The sequence below is a fragment of the Eschrichtius robustus genome, chromosome 1 (assembly GCF_028021215.1).
Source record: "Eschrichtius robustus isolate mEscRob2 chromosome 1, mEscRob2.pri, whole genome shotgun sequence".
NCBI lineage: Eukaryota > Metazoa > Chordata > Mammalia > Artiodactyla > Eschrichtiidae > Eschrichtius > Eschrichtius robustus.
In genome coordinates this window covers 135,564,046-135,581,902 of record NC_090824.1, presented here as the reverse complement: position 1 = coordinate 135,581,902, position 17,857 = coordinate 135,564,046, and the positions used below count along the sequence as shown (strand labels likewise).

At 53.9% G+C, this 17,857-nt stretch overlaps 2 protein-coding genes across 7 annotated transcripts in view; both read left to right on the top strand.

The window, feature by feature from the left end:
- SIN3A (SIN3 transcription regulator family member A) overlaps nucleotides 1–4,830 on the top strand; it is a 71,382-nt gene extending 66,552 nt beyond the window's left edge. For all 5 annotated transcript variants that reach the window (XM_068556034.1, XM_068556041.1, XM_068556018.1 and 2 more), the window contains exons 20-21: nucleotides 312–519; nucleotides 2,815–4,830. In XM_068556034.1, coding sequence (XP_068412135.1) covers nucleotides 312–519; nucleotides 2,815–3,045 — 439 coding nt within the window. In that variant the 3' untranslated portion in view covers nucleotides 3,046–4,830. The remainder of the gene's footprint in view (nucleotides 1–311; nucleotides 520–2,814) is intronic.
- A 1,374-nt stretch (nucleotides 4,831–6,204) lies between these two features.
- Nucleotides 6,205–17,566, top strand: MAN2C1 (mannosidase alpha class 2C member 1). Of its 2 annotated transcripts, none has more exons than XM_068555943.1 (26): nucleotides 6,205–6,356; nucleotides 6,612–6,737; nucleotides 7,176–7,299; nucleotides 8,458–8,528; nucleotides 9,611–9,788; nucleotides 10,097–10,286; nucleotides 11,555–11,661; nucleotides 11,846–11,956; nucleotides 12,332–12,424; nucleotides 12,553–12,669; nucleotides 12,895–12,990; nucleotides 13,087–13,232; nucleotides 13,586–13,709; nucleotides 14,070–14,191; nucleotides 14,297–14,382; nucleotides 14,499–14,654; nucleotides 14,863–14,960; nucleotides 15,142–15,236; nucleotides 15,496–15,600; nucleotides 15,702–15,858; nucleotides 15,950–16,093; nucleotides 16,476–16,585; nucleotides 16,687–16,766; nucleotides 16,901–17,049; nucleotides 17,144–17,253; nucleotides 17,326–17,566. In XM_068555943.1, exons 1-26 carry the CDS (start codon nucleotides 6,256–6,258, stop codon nucleotides 17,450–17,452), a joined length of 3,123 nt encoding a protein of 1,040 aa, XP_068412044.1. In that variant the 5' UTR covers nucleotides 6,205–6,255; the 3' UTR covers nucleotides 17,453–17,566. The 2 variants fall into 2 exon arrangements, with proteins under 2 accessions (XP_068412044.1, XP_068412053.1); XM_068555952.1 differs by having other exon boundaries at nucleotides 14,850–14,960; nucleotides 15,104–15,236.
- The last annotated feature ends 291 nt before the right edge of the window (nucleotides 17,567–17,857 follow it).

Sequence of the window (17,857 nt, the reverse complement as noted above, 5' to 3'; positions counted from 1 at the left end):
AGTGAAAAATTGAGAGAGACCTAGAAGATTTTAAATGAAAACTGCTAACAGTGGTTACCTCTGCCAAGGCAAGTGGGATTTCCAGATTTGGGGTAGGGGATAGTTGGCAATTTCTACTTTTTATTCTTTGTATCTCTGCAGTTGAAAAAAATTTTTTTTAAACAATAAAACCATTGGACATTTAAAAAAATGTATGTAATTAAAATTGTGATAAGTGCTGTGAAGGCAAATAATAAGGAAAGCTTTTGGGGCAGCCATGGGAACCTGCACCTGGAGGAGCTCTCATCCTGCAGGGCTTTGCTGCTTTGTAGGAATCTGCGGCGGATCCGGAAGTGTCAGCGTGGTCGAGAACAGCAGGAAAAGGAAGGGAAGGAAGGGAACAGCAAGAAGACCATGGAGAATGCGGATAGCCTGGATAAGCTGGAGTGTAGATTCAAGCTGAATTCCTATAAGATGGTGTATGTGATCAAGTCAGAGGACTACATGTATCGGAGGACCGCCTTGCTCCGAGCTCATCAGGTGAGAACCAGTAACTGGAATTTCTCCACACTTCTCCCTCCTCAGCCAGGACCAGGCCTGCCCCAGAGGCTTCTGGTTGTTTCTCTCCCTTTGTGAAAATCTCTTGGATTTGAGAATTGTTGAGTAAGGATGCCGTAACAAAGTCCCACAGACTGCATGGCTCAAACAACAGAAATTTATTGTCCTACAGTTATAGAGGCTGGAAGTCCAAGGTTGAAGTGTTGGCAGAGTTGCTTTGAACCTTCTGAGGACTGTGAGGGAAAAACTATTCCTTGCCTTTCCTAGCCTCTGGTGGTTTGCTGGCAATCATTGGCATTGCTTGGCTTGCATATTTCTGCCTTCATTTTTACATGGCATTCTCCCTAAATGCGTGTCTGTGTCCAGATTTCCCCCTTTAAAGAATGCCAGCCATGTTGGATTACGGGTCCACCCTACAACAGACAGTATGAGCTCACCTTAACTAATTACATCTGCAACAACATTATTTCCAAATAACGTCACATTCTGGAGGGTGGAAGCTGGGATTTCAACATATGAATTTGTGGGGACACAATTCAGTTAATAACAGCTGGTGGCACCTTCCAGTGAAGCTACTCCTAGCATTTACATTTCAGGTAGTATTACTTGTATGAATCCTGCCTGTTTTCACATGCTACCTGAATTGTGAAAGTCCTAGTGCAGTTATGTACCAAGGTATTGTGCCAGGCCCTGGGACTACAACCATGAGGTAGAGCAGATAAGGTAGTGTGATGATGTGCACTGCCAAGGAAACTAGGTGAAGTGATCAAGGGTAACTGGCAGGCAGGGCCCTGCTTTTGTTGGGGAAGAGCTCTCTAAGGAGGTGATGCTTGAGGCCTGAACAGTGACAAGGATCCAACCTGGTGCAGAGTTGGGGGTTGGTACTTTTTAGGCAAAGGAAACAAGCAAGCACAAGGCTGGGAGGGAGGAAAGGACTTGGCATTTTCAAGAAACTAATAACATCAATGTGGCTTGCGCCATAGGGAAAGTGGGATGCATGAAGTTGGAAGGGTGGGCAGAGGCTACATTACTTAGTCTCATAGGCCACGGTTTGGATTTTGTTTGAGGTACATTGAGACATCGTTGACAAAGACATAGACTGATGAGAGTGAGTTGAGGGCCCCAAGTTGGAAGGGCAGAGGCCACTCGAAAGACTGCTTTCATTCATATGAGATGTGATGGCTACCCAGACTACCAGGGTTGTAGAGGAATTATAATTAGATTGGAGGGACTTCCCTGGTGGTCCAGGGGTTAAGATTCCACGCTTCCAATGCAAGAGGCTTGGGTTCGATCCCTGGTCGGGGAACTAGGATCCCACATGCTGCGTAGTGCAGCCAAAAAAAAAAAAAGATTGGACATATAACTGTCTGAATGTGGTAATGTTTGGATGTAGGGAGGTTAAGAGAAAGGGGAACATTAAGGATGATGCCTGGTGGTTTTTGTTTTCTGGTTTTGTTTCTTTGCTCATTTTGCTTGAGTCAATGGGAAGTTTAGGGGTACATCTGTTAATAGGAAGGAGTTACCAGGTTTGGAAGGCAGATGAAAAGACTACAGAACATTCAAGTGGGAACCATAGGGTGGGCGATTTTTAATGTACTTCTCTCATGGTGCTCTGTGTTGTATGCCTGCATGTTTCTGATTCAAATGATTTGGGGAGCTGGGCAACACCTAATTTATCTTTGTATCCCCTTCTCTGCCTTGCTTGTGGGCACTAATAAATATTTACCGGATGTATAGGTAGGAACAAAAACCTCCACTGAAGATCTGCTATGCCCAGCTCTCTGCTGGGCAGGGTGGGGTAATAGCGGGAAGGGAGAGCGGGCTTTAAGCCCTTTACCTTGTTTTACTTAGAAGTGGATTGCCATGCTGACAGAAGTGACTAATGGCCTCAACTCAGTGTCTCACTCCGGGTACGAATCAGCCAGGTTGCTGGTTTAAAACTGCAGATTGATCAAGTCGTTCTCTCCCCACCCCCTGCCCCGCCCCGCCCCACTACGTGGTAATGATGCAGGAGGCTAAAATCTGCCCAGACCCTGTGTTGGTATTTCTTTGGGAACTTTATGAATTCCAACTCCTTATGTGTTCTAGGTTCTTAATCTCTTTCAATTCTTTTCTTTAAACAGACTCCTAATTTTTTTTTTTTTTTTTTTTATCAGTGGTATCAGCACTGATAAGCCCACATCTTTCCTCTGGCACTTTAGGAGAAAATTGGGCTTTGTATTTGAAGGGTTTTTAGTCCTAGTTCATGGGGTTTTTTTTCTTCATTCTATTTTGCAGTCCCATGAGCGGGTAAGCAAGCGGCTACATCAGAGGTTCCAGGCCTGGGTAGATAAATGGACCAAGGAGCATGTGCCCCGTGAAATGGCAGCGGAGACCAGCAAGTGGCTCATGGGCGAGGGGCTGGAGGGCCTGGTGCCCTGCACCACCACCTGTGACACAGAGACCCTGCACTTTGTGAGCATTAACAAGTACCGTGTCAAATATGGCACAGTGTTCAAAGCCCCATAACTGCAGAGCCAGAGCAGATAACTTGAGGGGTGTGTGTGTGTTGGGGGGGCACGTGTACTCGCACACACCGAAGAAACAAGGAAGATGCCTTTCAAGCCTCACTGGGCCTCTCTGGGACATGGCCACCTGATCTGTGTGTGGCTGGTGCAACCTGGCACCAAGTGGGCTACATATAAGGAACGTGGATACCTTACAAAGCCGGAGCTGGAACTTTTCCCAGGGGTTTTGGGCATTACCCTGCCCTGGAGGGGAAGAAATCCATGCAAGCACAGGGACATGCAGTTTGCTTGCACACACCAGCAGAGCTAAGACTGGAGCCTCCTGGGGCCTGACCTTCAATGAGGGAACCGGATGCTGTTCACACCTTGATTGGAATGGGCGAGCATTGACTGACAGACTGGGGAAGGACTCAGTGCTTAGATGGATTGTAACTCTGATGGTCACTGCTCCTTTCCTCTTCCCCCCCAAAAGGAAAAAAAACTGGATTGGATTTTTTTTTCCTGGTCACTTGAGCACATCTAGATCACCCATTAGATTTTCTCTGGGACCTGCAGTTTGGCTTTGGGATTGATCATCTTGTGGATTTGATTCCTGACGAATCCCTTGCTGCCCACCCGTTATTCTCTCCTCTGGTTCTCAACCTCAACAAGTTCAAATCAGTCGTCCTTTTTAGCTCCCGTGGAACTGTTTTGTACCTGCTTCTTTACTAGTCTACCCTAGTGCCATCCACCAGCTTTACTCACACACACACACACACACACACACAGTTTTAACTTGGTTTTTCTTTTTTTTTTTTGTAAATAATGTACATACTGTCAATTTTTTATTAAAAGAAATATGCTTTGATGTGCTAGCATAACTGCTCTAGCTTCTTGTGTACCATAGTTCTATGTGGCTTCAGATTTAGTACTATGAACAGATGTACAAGACATTTATTACACTTTTTACCAAAGGGAGTTACCGTTGTAGTACTTTTGTGTAAAACTTGTCTTCCCCCTTGCCCCAACTTTTTTTTTTTTTTTTTTTTTTTTGTAAATAAATAAAGCTTGGTTCTTACTTAAGGAATAAACTCTCAACCCAAGTCCCTTGTCCTCACCAGAGAACTACTGTGAAGCAGGGATTTGGGCTTCAGTTCCTTATCTACGGTACAAACAGGATTTGACTTTAAATAGTTAGCAGTCAGTTGTATGTGTTCCAAATCAAAATATCTTAAATTTTTTAAATAGAATTATTCATTCTTTTAGTACGTATTTTCCCCCCTTATTTCAGCTGTTTGGAAATATTTTATATTTGGGTAAGTTGTGCAGCTATGTAGTTTGTACTTCTCTGTATTTTTTCTTATCCTTATTGGAAATGGGAGTGAACAGCTTAAATACCAAACCAGTGTTTGAAAGAAGTGTGTACAGAGTGTGTGGTATAAATGGGGGCTGGGAGGGAGATTCGATACATTTCATTAGCAACTGCAAATGGAATGTATACATATATATTTTTTTAAACTACATAAATTTAAACTGGCAGATATTTAAACATGAGTGATTAGGATTTTTATATGTGGTCAGCCTGGACTTTCTGAACAAAGACCAACTGAGCCCCTCCCAGTACTCTGGTGAATTTTTCTCCAGCAACCATTACCCTAGTCATAGCTGTAAAGTAACCAGCAGTGATTTGTGTGGTTTTTGCTTTTTAATTAAAAATTCCCAACATCACCACCACAAAACCACAAATTTTTTGGCTCTGGACTTTCATAACACATGGTAGACTTTTCCGATTTTAAGAGTTTTTTGTTGGGTGTGGTGGGGGGCAGTGAAGGGATGGGACAACTACAGGAGACTCAGAGCCCAAAAGTGTAGGGTGGCAAAAGAGCCTTGTGGGAGGAGAGTCTCTGGTGAAGCTGGGGCAATGCCTGACTTGGGAGATGGAGTGATACTGGGGGGGAAGATCTTCAGGTTTTCCCAGCAATAACTCACCTCTGCTTGCTTAAGACCATGTTGACTTGGAATTACGGCCGGGGGGTGGGGCGGTGGGCAGGTGGGCGGGGTACTGATGGGACCTGACCAGGGGCAGCCCCAGCTATTGCTGTCTCTGCATAGGGTTATGCCCAGAGCAGCTGCTTGCAGGTCAGGATAGGGTTTCAGGGCCAACAGAGGAGAAAACCCCATCCTACCAGTGCAACCAAAAGAAGGGGGAGCTTCACCGACAGCCAGGGTTTCACAAACAGCATTTATATCCCTCCTGCCATCTGAGCTCCAAGCTCAACTCAGCCTGTCTTATAGCAGGAAGTTATATTTTAAATCACATTTGGTATTCTGTACTTAATCACCTTTCCCTATGATTTGCATTTGAAATGTTGTAAACTTGGTCAGTATTTCCATTAAAATATCAGGGCTCATGTTGTGTATATACTTTTCTTCGTAATGATTTTATAGACAAGGACTTCATAGCATTCCCAGGAGGGGGGAACAAGCTGCCAACAGATTAGCAGAGTAACGTGAGGATGAAATTGGAGGTGTTTCTGGCATTATGGCTTCTCTGAACTCTTCAGTTCCGTGTAGGGAAATACATTATTCTGTTAGGATCGTGAATTCTATGTATGTGATCTGCAATCTCAAATCAAAATCTTCGGAGTTTCTGGCGATGGGCAGCGCTTACCCATATACATAAAACATGTAGTAGAGGAAGCTGAGGTTACTGGGGTGCAAAGCCCTCTCTATTTAACACATGTCTGCCGATTGGCTTGAAAGCACCGGTCCTGGCACCCCGGCTCTTGCCACGTTAAGCAGACACGGGTTTTCGAGATCGCCAGAGGGCGGGCTGGGACCAGAGGGCAAGGAGGTTCCCGCTTGCAGCTTCGGAGAATAGGTGACCTGCGTCGGCAGCAACCCAGGCTCCCACCCGTCGTGCCTAACGGCTTGTCTCTGTCCCAGGCCTTCTGCAGAATCAAAGCGTCAAACTTCCTATTTTATTTAGGGATTTGCCCTAAATGGCCACCAGCTCGGACGAGATAAGAAGAGAGCATCGGAAGCGCGGCTTTTAGCTTTCAGCTCCCTGCTCAAAGTTCAGAGCAGCGAGACTTAACAGAGCCGCCGGTGTTCCAAGAAAAGCTGCCCGGGCCTGGAAGGCGCCCTTCGGACGCCGGAACCTTTGGTTCCAGGCCGTGGACCGCGCCGGCAGCGTTTGGGGCCTTCCGGGGAAAGGAGAGAGCGCGCGGCGATGGCGGCGGCGCCGGCGCTGAAGCACTGGCGCACTACGCTGGAGCGGGTGGAGAAATTCGTGTCGCCGCTCTACTTTACTGACTGTAATCTCCGCGGCAGGTGTGGCCCCCCGGCCCATGGCGCCGGCCGGCCGCATCCACGCGTCTCTAGCCTTCCCTTCCGGGGGGAAACCCAAGCTTCGGCCACCTGGGCCGAGGGACAAAGTGCCCGCCGCGGGAAGGGCTGGGGTCCAGGAGGAGGGGGTGGGGGGAGACTGAGCTGTGAGGCAGCCCTCCCGGCGGTGGATCGAGGGAATGCGAGTCCCCACCCGCCGGTTGGCCCACGGGCGCGTGCCCACCTGCCCCTCCCGCCCAGGCTCTTCGGAGACAGCTGCCCAGTGGCCGAGCTCTCCAGCTTCTTGACACCCGAAAGGCTTCCCTACCAGGAGGCAGTCCAGCAGGATTTCCGCCCCGCGCAGGTCGGCGACAGCTTCGGACCCACGTGGGTAACGCTCTAGAGGGAGGGCGTGGCCAACAGGGCCCCGCTCCCGGCTTACTCGCCTCCCCTAAGGGCCACACCTCCATTGTCGGCCCTCTGCCCTAGACAGTCACTTGGGGCAGAGCAGCACCCTCTGCTGGGAGCAGATCCCTGATCCCTCAAGATTTCATGGGAGAATTTTCATTTCCCCCCTTCTCCCAGTCCCTGGACATCCCTTAGGCAGGACACTCTAGGACAAATCACAGACCCCTGATTCTCTGCCTCTTTCCCTCACCTTGCTGTACACCCCGTTGCTCCTTTCTTGTGGATCAAAGCTGAATACCTTGTGATGCTGCAGATACTTGGTGAAAGTCTCAAGCCCCTGCTGACCCTTAGTCCAAGGAAGTATGTCGAAAGGAAAGGGCTTCGATCCCTAGGCCCATCTTAGTGGTTCTGTTGCAGATGGTGGACCTGTTGGTTCCGGGTGGAGCTGACCATCCCAGAGGCATGGGTGGGTCAGGAAGTTCATCTTCGCTGGGAAAGTGATGGAGAAGGCCTGGTGTGGCGTGATGGGGAACCTGTCCAGGTAAGGAGCCCTGCCCTAGGTCAGGTATGGCCACATTTCAGCCCTGGTCTCTGGAGAAGCCACAGCTGAGTGGCTAAGCCTGCAGGGTGGTATCAGGATTTCAGGACTGGACAAGTTGTTGCTTGGGCCCCTGTGTAATTGTTCCTTCTCATGTTTGAAAGGATCGCTGAGGGTCTCAACATAATTAATACTAAACCAACCCTGCCACTGACTGGTCACCCTCCCATTCTGGGATGAAAATAGTTATTAATCAAATACAATAATATATACAGCAGATCCATTTATTAACCCTTTACTAGGTGCCAGACTAGTGACTTTGCAGACTATATCACTTTTTATTTTTAGTTTTAAATAAACTGGTTTTTATTATATGTAATATATGCTTATGGCAGTCGGGGAGGGGGACTTTGAAACAGTTCTGGATAGTATAAAGTTTAAAAAGTCCTCTTGACCTGAAATAATGGATATCTCCCTGCTACCTCACCCCCAGTTCCCCAGATATAGCCACTATTAAGTACCTTGTTTATGCATCCAACCTTAACAGGTTTAACCTTTATAATCCTATGTGGTAGGTCTTTATGGCCATTTACAGACTAAGAAACTGAGATATATAGAGGTTACACACTTGCTCAGGTTCACACAGCTTCCATTTCAGTTTGACTAACCCTCAGTCTCAGGTCAGGACTGTTGTTCTTCCTGTACAGAAAGATGGCAGACCCCTCCCTCCTTCCCTCCCTCCCTTCACTGGCTCAGCGGATGTCTCCTGAGTGCCCTCTCTGGCAGGTCCCTGTGCTAAGCACTGGGGATATAGTGGAGAATGAGGTAAACCTGTCCCTGACTTCATAGAGTTTCCCTTCAGATGCTTATTCAGGGGTACAGAGGCCACCAGAAGCCACCAAGGACCTGATACCTCCCCAAGACTCCACAAGACCAGTGGCTTTTCTGCTGGCAAATAGGTGCCATTTGGTGCTCATGGCACTGACTGCCATGGGGGTTGGGGCACCTGCTACCAGAGGTCCCTGATTTGTCAATCCTTGTCTGGGAGAGAGGAGCCAGTGCTAGGGACCCGGTAGAGGGGCCTGGCCTCCCTCAGCTTACACTTCATCTGAGCTGTTCACAAGCCTCAGGTCCTGTCTGTTTCACTGCACTCCCCACCAGGGTTTGACCAAAGAGGGGGAGAAGACCAGCTATGTCCTGACTGACAAGCTGGGGGAAGAAGACCCCCGGAGGTGAGTGAGTCCCTGTGCTGTGGTTGACCAGTGCTGTAGGGGAGGGAGCACCAGTGGGCAAGCAGGAGCTGAGGCCCAGAACGATCTGAGAAACACACCCACTTTCAGTACAACCATCTTCAACTCTCATAGTTTATTTTTGAAAAGCAGGATTTTTCTGACTATAAAGATAGTGTTTTCGTTCTTGGGTTAAATACAGAAAAGCACAAAGAAGTAAATAACTCCCATTATCCCACCACTTAGTGACGCCCATTATTAACATCTCAACATTGTTCTCAGGAATTCTTTCAAATGTAGTTTTTACTAGTTGAGGTTGTATTTCTTTGATATTTTAACCTGATTTTTTAAAAATCCATATTATAACGTGCATTTTATGACACCATCAAAAACTCTTCTTAGGTATTATATTTATTGAACATTGTGTATCTGATGTTTCCAGGCACTGGGACTGTGAGGGTGAATGATGTGATTCTTGACAGCAAGGGGGACTCACATATACTTATATAATTGCAAAACTGATGAGGGCTTTGAAAGAAAAACCTTTCAACATAAGAAATCTGTTCTAGACTAAGGAGAGGGATAAGAGGAGAGTCATGGAAGGCTTCCCGAAGGAAGTCATGTTTGCTCTCTGAAGACTGAGTAGAACAGCACCACAGCCCACCATGCTCTCCAAACAGTGGCCTGCCCATGTTGGCTGATGGATCTTTGTTCTGAAAGACCGGACCTGGGAGATCCAAACATGTTTTTAATGTGCAAAGAGGGTTCTGAGACCAAGGCAGTACTTTGTAAAGACAGCTTTGGAAATAAAAGTCTAAACAACAGCATAATTCACATGGTTCCAAACCTGGCTACTTATTCTCCCCAACCAAGGCAGAACACTCATCAGTAGAATTTGGTGTAGTCTGTTGTTTCTACCATGACCCTCTCTCACATGCACCTGACATAACTGTGAGCTCCTCTGGGTGGTAGATCCTGGGGGTGAATGGGGAGGGGTCTGCTGGATGCCTCTTTGGTCCTCCCTCCCCAAGCCCCAGAGTCCTCTGCCAGTCCCTTGGCCTGAGGCTGCCTCCCCACATTTGTAGCCTGACCCTCTATGTGGAAGTAGCCTGCAATGGGCTCCTGGGGGCCGGGAAGGGACACATGATCGCAGCCCCTGACCCAGAGAAGATGTTCCAGGTGAGCCGGGCTGAGCTGGCCGTGTTCCACCGGGATGTCCACAAGCTCCTGGTGGATCTGGAGCTGCTGCTGGGTATGGCCAAGGTACTCGACACCCCCACGCCACCTGGTCACCCTCTAGAGCCCTGTTCCAGGCAGGCTGTTTCTTGGGTCAGATAGTTGGGGCTCTGGGAATCCAGAATAGGGAGGGTGTTTCATGCCTGCCTGAGTGTTGAGAGGATTTCCCTGTGTAAAGGGGAGGAAGGAGACAGTGCTGAGCGGGGGACCAGCAGGAGCACAGGGTTGGAGGTAGGGAGCAACTCTGCTGAGAACCCGTGGGAGATCAGCTGGGGTCTAATTTTGGAGACTCTGCTTGCTTGAGATGGGGATTAAGGGACAGAACCCTGCTGCAGGGCCTCGGGGAGGACAACCAGCGCAGCTACCAGGCCCTGTACACAGCCAACCAGATGGTGAACGTATGTGACCCCGCCCAGCCGGAGACCTTCCCAGTGGCCCAGGCCCTGGCCTCCAAGTTCTTTGGCCAACGTGGGGGTGAAAGCCAGCATACCATCCATGCCCTGGGGCACTGCCACATTGATACAGGTAGGGCAGCAGCTGGCTGGGCTGGTTCGGGGAGGCAGCAGTGGCCTCGAAGACCTGGCTGTGCCCTGGAAGCACTGTGTGATCCACATTAAGTTCTTGCCCCTCTTGGACCTCAGTTTTCCCTGGGGAAAGGGGAATGGCCTGTAGGCTCTGCTAGATGTGGCTTCATTTACTCTTAACAAAATCTGATGCCCCGTGTGGCCCCATGCTAGATATTGTGGGGGTAGGATTATAGAGACTGATGATCACAAAATAGGCAGACACAGTTGCTGCCATGATGGAGGGAAGGATGGGGGGCTGGGGAGCCCAGAAGAGGCATTTAACCCAGCTGGGTCTGGGGGATTCAAGAAAGGTTTCTCAGAGGAGATGACCTTTGAACAGAGTGAGGATGAGTAAGAATTTGACAAGTGCCCAAGTCCTCAGATAGGAGTGATGTGGAAGTAGTTGAGATGGGGACTCAAGCCCAGGGGCAGGTTTCCTGGGGAGGATCAGGAGGTCGGTTTTGAACCTGGTATGTCTGCAGTGTCTGTGAGGCTTATGGGAAATTACATTTTTTTTTTTTTTTTTTTTGTGGGACCTTCCCAGACCAGGGATCGAACCCGTGTCCCCTGCACTGGCAGGCGGATTCTTAACCACTGCGCCACCAGGGAAGTCCCCGGGAAATTACATTTTTTAAAAACTCCCTAAGGTATTGATTCTGATGCAGCTAAAGTTTCTGAACCACAGAACAAGGGCTTTCTCTGCTGTGTCAAAGCATGGGATGTAGAGTTCTGGGCTGGTAAAGAAGGAACTGAGGCCTAGAGGTTGCAAGAGGCTGTAGTGCCTCACGCAGGACGGCTGGCCCAGGCAGGTCCATCTCAGGAAGCTGTGCCCTCTGTTCCAGGCTGTCCTTCAATGTGCGTGCAGGGGAAGGGCCAACCCCTGCTACCTCTTATAGGATCCTCTCGGGGGTGTCTAAACCTCAGAGTAAGGCTATTCCAGGGACTGGGGCCTCCATTTCCTGATGTAAAATTGATCCGAGAGCCCCAGCCAACCTCCTTTCCCCAGTCTCTACTCCTACCTTGCAAGAGTGATGTAAAGTGACAGCTCAGGAGAGGTGCCACAGGACTTTGCAGGGAAAGGGCCTGGGATGGACGGAAGGCTAGGATGACCCTCTGGAGGCCCAGGCTGGGCCTGGTTGGGTGCTGGGGGGCAGGGGTGTGGCTGGAGATCTGTGAGGAGCTGGGGACCTTGCTGCTCTCCTATCCTCCACCCTCCTCCCCGTCTAGCCTGGCTCTGGCCCTTCAAGGAGACCGTGCGGAAATGTGCCCGCAGCTGGGTGACAGTCGTTCAGCTCATGGAGCGGAATCCTGAGTTCATCTTTGTCTGCTCCCAGGTCAGAGGGACAGCTGTGCGGGTGGTACCTGGAGCCCAATGGGCGCTAGTGTGAGGTTCCGAGGGCTTCTGGGGCCTGAGGGGCAGGGCTCCTCACCCTCAGCCACCCACTGGGCCCCAGGTACTCAGCCCTGGGTGGGGTTCTTGTCGCCCCTGGCCCAGCTCCCGCCTCATCTGCCCCACAGGCGCAGCAGCTCGCATGGGTGAAGAGCCACTACCCTGGCCTGCATGCCCGGCTCCAGGAGTTCGCCTGCCGTGGGCAATTTGTGCCCGTGGGGGGCACCTGGGTGGAGATGGTAAGTGCAGTCTGCAGCCCCTCAGCCTCAGGCCATAGCATCATGGGCTTCTCTCCTCGGCTTTGCTGGTGACTCTCTGCAGGCCCTTCATGCCCCCTCCGCGGCAGCACTTATCAGTCCCTGGAATTCCAGGGCCTGGCACTCCAAGGGGGAGGAGGGTCTCAAGCACAGTGACAGACTGTCTGCATGACCTGGCCCCAGAAACCTCCCCTCTGGCAGACAGGTGGGCCTGAAGTGAGGAGATGGACACTCCCTGGGCACTGGCTATAACCCAGTGTCAGAGCCCTGGCTGCTCCTGTCGGGGTGGTTGGCCTGAGCTCCTGCCCATTCCACCTGGTGCTGACCCCGGCTGCCTCCCTGTTCCCTCACTGCCAGGATGGGAACCTTCCCAGTGGAGAGGCCATGGTGAGGCAGTTCCTGCAGGGACAGAGCTTCTTCCTGCAGGAGTTTGGGAAGATGTGCTCCGAGGTAGGCTGGGAGCGGCTGCGCCTGCAGGCGCGTGGGGCTGCAGCTTGCCCTTGAGTGATGAGGGGCTGAGGCTGTGGCCGCGCTGCCGAGAGCCCCGGTTCCTGTGCCCAGAGGCCCTTTCCCTGCAGTTCTGGCTGCCAGACACATTCGGCTACTCAGCGCAGCTCCCACAGATCATGCGCAGCTGTGGCATCAGGCGCTTCCTCACCCAAAAACTGAGCTGGAACTTGGTGAACTCCTTCCCGGTGAGCAGGCCCCAAGGAACCAGGCTCAGAGTGGGCCTGGGTCCCACCAGGCCCATACATCTCCGTCCAGGCTGATTGAGGGGCCCTGGACAAACCACCCAACCCCGACCCAGAGAAGGCATGCCTCCCCCAGGGTCACACAACAGGAGGGGCAGGTCTAGGAGGCCCGGCTCTGCCTCAGCCCTGACTCTGCCCTCTCTCTTCTACCTGTTTCCCTGCCTGCAGCACCATACCTTTTTCTGGGAGGGGCTGGATGGCTCCCGGGTGCTGGCCCACTTCCCGCCTGGTGACTCATATGGGATGCAGGGCAGTGTGGAGGAGGTGAGAGGGCACCTAGTGGCCAAGGTCGGGGATGGGAGGCAGGCTGGAGAGGGCTGGGTGTCCTGTCCTAAGCTGACCCTGAGCCCGCCTGTGCAGGTGCTGAAGACTGTGGCCAAAAACCGGGACAAGGGGCGTACCAACCACAGTGCCTTCCTCTTTGGCTTTGGGGATGGGGGTGGTGGCCCCACCCAGACCATGGTGGACCGCTTGAAGCGGCTGTGCAATACAGATGGGCTGCCCAGGTCAGGCCTGGGCTCACTCAGCCCTACCCTCTGCCCTTGCGCTTAGTCCTTCCTTCTGCTCAAACATTGGGCCCGACACCTCCCCTAAACCTTGTACCCCTCCAATCCCGGACCATGGACTCCTCCCAACTTCTACCCTGGTGGTAGGGTGGGGGGAAACCTAAAGGTGGGATGGGGCTTAAACCTACTAGAGAGAAAACTCTCCTGGAGTGTCCAGAACTGGCTTTGTGTGGACAGGGAGCTTTCTGGGGGTGGCTCCTTTCTGTCGGGACTGGATCTCTTGTCACCCTTGCATGGGAGAAGGGTGAATCACACGGCCAGGCTGGGAGACCCAGGCTTGCAGTCTCCCTCAGGGTGCAGCTCTCTTCTCCGGAGCGACTCTTCTCGGCGCTGGAGGGCCACTCGGGGCAGCTGTGCACGTGGGTCGGAGAGCTCTTCCTGGAGCTACATAATGGCACCTACACCACCCATGCCCAGGTCAGGAGCTGGTTGCTGAGCCAAATGGGGAGGGCGTGCCCTTGAGAGGCCCAGAGGGTCAGAGGAGGAAGCACAGGACAGAGCCCAGCCCAGACCTGGGGGAAGAGGCTTGTGTTCCACGGAGGAGCTGAGAGGAGAGAAGTGCAAGAGCCGGGTGGTCAGCAGCCTGGAGGAGGCAGGACTGAGCATCCCTGAGGGAGGAAGGGCTTGGGCTGAGGGGAGAGGAGGGAGGCATCTGGGGCAGGTAACTCACAAGAGGCCCTGGGGAGCCACCAGGGGTTCTGAGCAAGGGAAGGCTTTGGAAGGTGTCCTGGGATGCTTCAACAGACTCTAGACCAATTCTCCCTACCCTGGGCTCAGATCAAGAAGGGGAACCGGGAGTGTGAGCGGATCCTTCACGACGTGGAGCTGCTCAGCAGCCTGGCCCTGGCCCGCAGTGCCCAGTTCCTCTACCCGGCCGCCCAGCTGCAGGACCTCTGGAGGTCAGCCTGTCTTCTGCCCCCTGCCACCCATTAACCTCACCCCAGACACCTCTGTGGCTGCCCCTCCCTCCCAGCCTTCCGCAGCCCTGCCCTTGGCCCCGGCAGGCTCCTGCTCCTGAACCAGTTCCATGATGTGGTGACTGGAAGCTGCATCCAGCTGGTGGCAGAGGAAGCCATGTGCCACTACGAAGGTGAGGCTGACAACATTTCCGCTGCTCTCCAGCACCCAGGGCAGAGTGTCTCCTGTGGGCCATTCAGGGGTCATCCAGACCCACTGCCCACCCATGACCAGCCAGTCTCTCCCCAGACATCCGTTCCCGTGGCAACACACTGCTCAGCGCTGCAGCCGCAGCCCTTTGTGCTGGGGAGCCAGGTCCTGAGGGCCTCCTCATTGTCAACACACTGCCCTGGAAGCGCACTGAAGTGTTGGCCCTGCCCAGGCCTGGTGGGGCCCACTGCCTAGGTATGAGCTGGGGAGAAGGGTGGCTACTGTAGCAGGAGGGATCAAGGCCAAATCGAGAGTTGGGGACATTCCCCTGGGGATCTCTGCCCCGGGTTGCCCCAGGCTAGGAGTACTAGTAATACGCACCCCCTCCACCCCCCCACCCCTCCCCGAGTATGGTTCCTGGAAGGTGAGGGAGGCTGTGCTGATGCCCAGGCCTCATCCCCAGCTCTGGTGACAGTGCCCGGCACGGGCTACGCTCCTGCTCCCACCCCCACCTCACTGCAGCCCCTGCTGCCCCAGCAGCCTGTGTTTGTAGTGCAGGAGGTGAGTGCTGGCACATCGCGGTGGGCAGGGGCTGGCTGTCCTGGGCTGTCCCTGACAACGTGGGGGTTCTGAGCTCCCCAACCTGGAGCAGGTGGCAAGGCAGGGCTGGGGCTGGGGTTGGGCGGGCTATTGGTGGCGGGAAGCCTCTGCAGACTTAGCCTCAAGGCGCCCTCCCACCAAGACTGACGGTTCTGTGACTCTGGACAACGGCATCATCCGGGTGAGGCTGGACCCAACTGGCTGCCTGACGTCTCTGGTGCTGGTGGCCTCTGGCAGGTGCTAACCCCTCGCTGCCCTCTCCCAGTGCCTGGCAGGGGACCCCAGACCTCTCATTCCCTCTGTCCTCTGGCCACAGCTGACCACAGTAGCCCACAGGTGGCTCAGGACTGGGACCCACACACGGAACGGGGCTGGCTGGGTTAGGAGCCTCCTGTCCTCTGGGCCTACTCACCCTACCTCCCACCCCACCCACCTCAAACAGCTGGAGAGACCACGGTCGTACAGTTGTAAAGCGCCAGTCTCTGTGTCCTTCCAGGGAGGCCATTGCTGAGGGTGCTGTGGGGAACCAGTTTGTGCTGTTTGATGATGTCCCCCTGTACTGGGACGCGTGGGACGTCATGGACTACCACCTAGAAACACGGTGCGGGGTGGGCAGGACTCGGGGGCGGCGTGGGATACAAGAGTATTGGGCCCCCTCCGCCAGGCTGTCCTGGCTCAGCGCCTCCCTCCGCTGTTCCACAGGAAGCCAGTGCTGGGCCAGGCAGGGACCTTGGCCGTGGGCACTGAGGGTGGCATGCGGGGCAGCGCCTGGTTTCTGCTGCAGATCAGCCCCAACAGTCGGCTCAGCCAAGAGGTTGTGCTGGACGTCGGCTGCCCCTATGTCCGCTTCCACACCGAGGTAGCAGGGGGCAGGGTGGTGGGTATCCTCCCTGGGTGTGGCTGGTGAGGAGGGGTCCCTCCCCTTGCACCCCTGCCTCCACCCCCCACAGGTGCACTGGCACGAGGCCCACAAGTTCCTGAAGGTGGAGTTCCCTGCCCGTGTGCGGAGCCCCCAGGCCACCTTTGAGGTCCAGTTCGGACATCTGCAGCGGCCCACCCACTACAACACCTCTTGGGACTGGGCCCGATTTGAGGTCTGATGTGGGGTGGTGTGGGGTGGGGTGTGGTGGAGGGTTTGGATCCTCCCTGGCTGGGGAGAGACTAGCTGTGTGGTATGGGGTGAGGAGGAGATGATGATCAGTATTTGCTTGTTCCTGACGTGTATGCCAGGCATGGTGCTAAACGCTTTCTGTTTAGTCTGATATTCATGCCCATTAGGTGGGGTAAGTACTCTTATCCCCCTTTCCCAGATGAGGAGCTGGGGCTTAGACAGGTGTGTGGTGTGCCCAGGGCCTCCTGTAGTGAGAGCTGGCATTCAATCGTGTGGTCCCAGAGAGTCCCTCAGTCTACTGACAGGAGCTCTGGAGCACGAGGAGGAGGCGGGGCCGCCAAGTGGGTCTCCGATCTACCCTCCAGGTGTGGGCCCACCGCTGGATGGATCTGTCAGAGCACGGCTTTGGGCTGGCTCTGCTCAATGACTGCAAGTATGGCGCGTCAGTACGAGGCAGCGTCCTCAGCCTCTCCCTGTGAGTGGGGTGCCTCCCGGGGACTGGTATGGGAGCGCGGTCTTCCCAGGACAGAACTTCAGCGGCTCCAGCCTGGCCCTTACCCACCCTCCCCACCCCAGCTTGCGGGCGCCCAAGTCCCCTGACTCCACGGTTGACGTGGGGCGCCACGAGTTCACCTACGCGCTGATGCCGCATGAGGGTGAGTGCTGCGGCCCCGATACCTCTCTGCCCCTCTCAGCCTCGGTTGCCCCAACGGTAAGTGGGGAGCACTCCAGCAGTCCCACGCCCCTACCCTCATTTAACACCACGCGTCCCTTTCCGGTCTGGGCCCAGGGTCCTTCCAGGATGCTGGCGTTATCCCCGCTGCCTACAGCCTCAACTTCCCCCTGCTGGCGCTGCCCGCCCCGGGCCCGGCACCCGCCGCCGCCTGGAGCGCCTTTTCAGTGTCCTCGCCCGCAGTCGTGTTGGAGACCATCAAGCAGGCAAGGGCCGGTGGGGTGCGGGGAGCAGGCTGGGGTCCCGAGCTGGGCCCGCCCTCGGCCCTGCCCACCACCCACCACCCACCTCCCTCCTTAGGCGGAGACCAGCCTCCAGGGCCGCAAGCTGGTCCTGAGGCTGTATGAGGCCCACGGCAGCCACGTGGACTGCTGGCTGCACACGTCGCTGCCCGTTCAGGAGGCCGTCCTGTGAGTGGGGGCGCGGGGTGGGAGTGGGAGTCCTGCTCTCGCGGGGCGCTCATGGTCCGTCCTGTTCTCCAGCTGTGACCTCCTGGAGCGCCGTGACCCTGCTGGCCCCCTGCCCCTTCGGGACAGCCGCCTGAAGCTCACCTTTTCTCCCTTCCAAGTGCAGTCCCTGTTGCTCGTGCTGCAGCCTGCACCGAGCTGAGTCCCTGAGCGTGGGGTTTTGTTTGTGGAAGGCTTTGGGGGCTCCTCATTTCTGCCTCCCAAGCCTGAAGCAAGGATCAGTTACCTCTTGAACAATAAACGCTTGGCTTAGGAACCCTGCTGGTAGCCCCTGCTCAGTCCCCTCAGGGCCCAAACTCAGGCATTGAGGGGGTAAGTTTTTACCCCAGGCATCTGGGGACAGGGGCAAGATCTAAGGTTATCTGTGCGCACCAGGTCTGGATTGCAGGCCCCATGACAGAGACGGGGGATATCGGTGACCATAAGCTGACTGTAAGACCACGATATAAGAAGCTCTTCTGGGACTTTCCTGGCGGTCCAGTGGTTAAGACTCCGAGCTTCCAATGCAGGGGACATGGGTCGGGAAACTAAGATCCTGCATGCCATG

Coding starts and splice junctions, on each gene's coding strand:
- MAN2C1 (XM_068555952.1), top strand. CDS start 6,256: ATGGCGGCGGCGCCGGCGCTGAAGCACTGGCGCACTACGCTGGAGCGG. Junction 11,662..11,845: donor TCATCTTTGTCTGCTCCCAG/GTCAGAGGGACA, acceptor TCTGCCCCACAG/GCGCAGCAGCTCGCATGGGT. Junction 17,050..17,143: donor TGTTGGAGACCATCAAGCAG/GCAAGGGCCGGT, acceptor CTCCCTCCTTAG/GCGGAGACCAGCCTCCAGGG.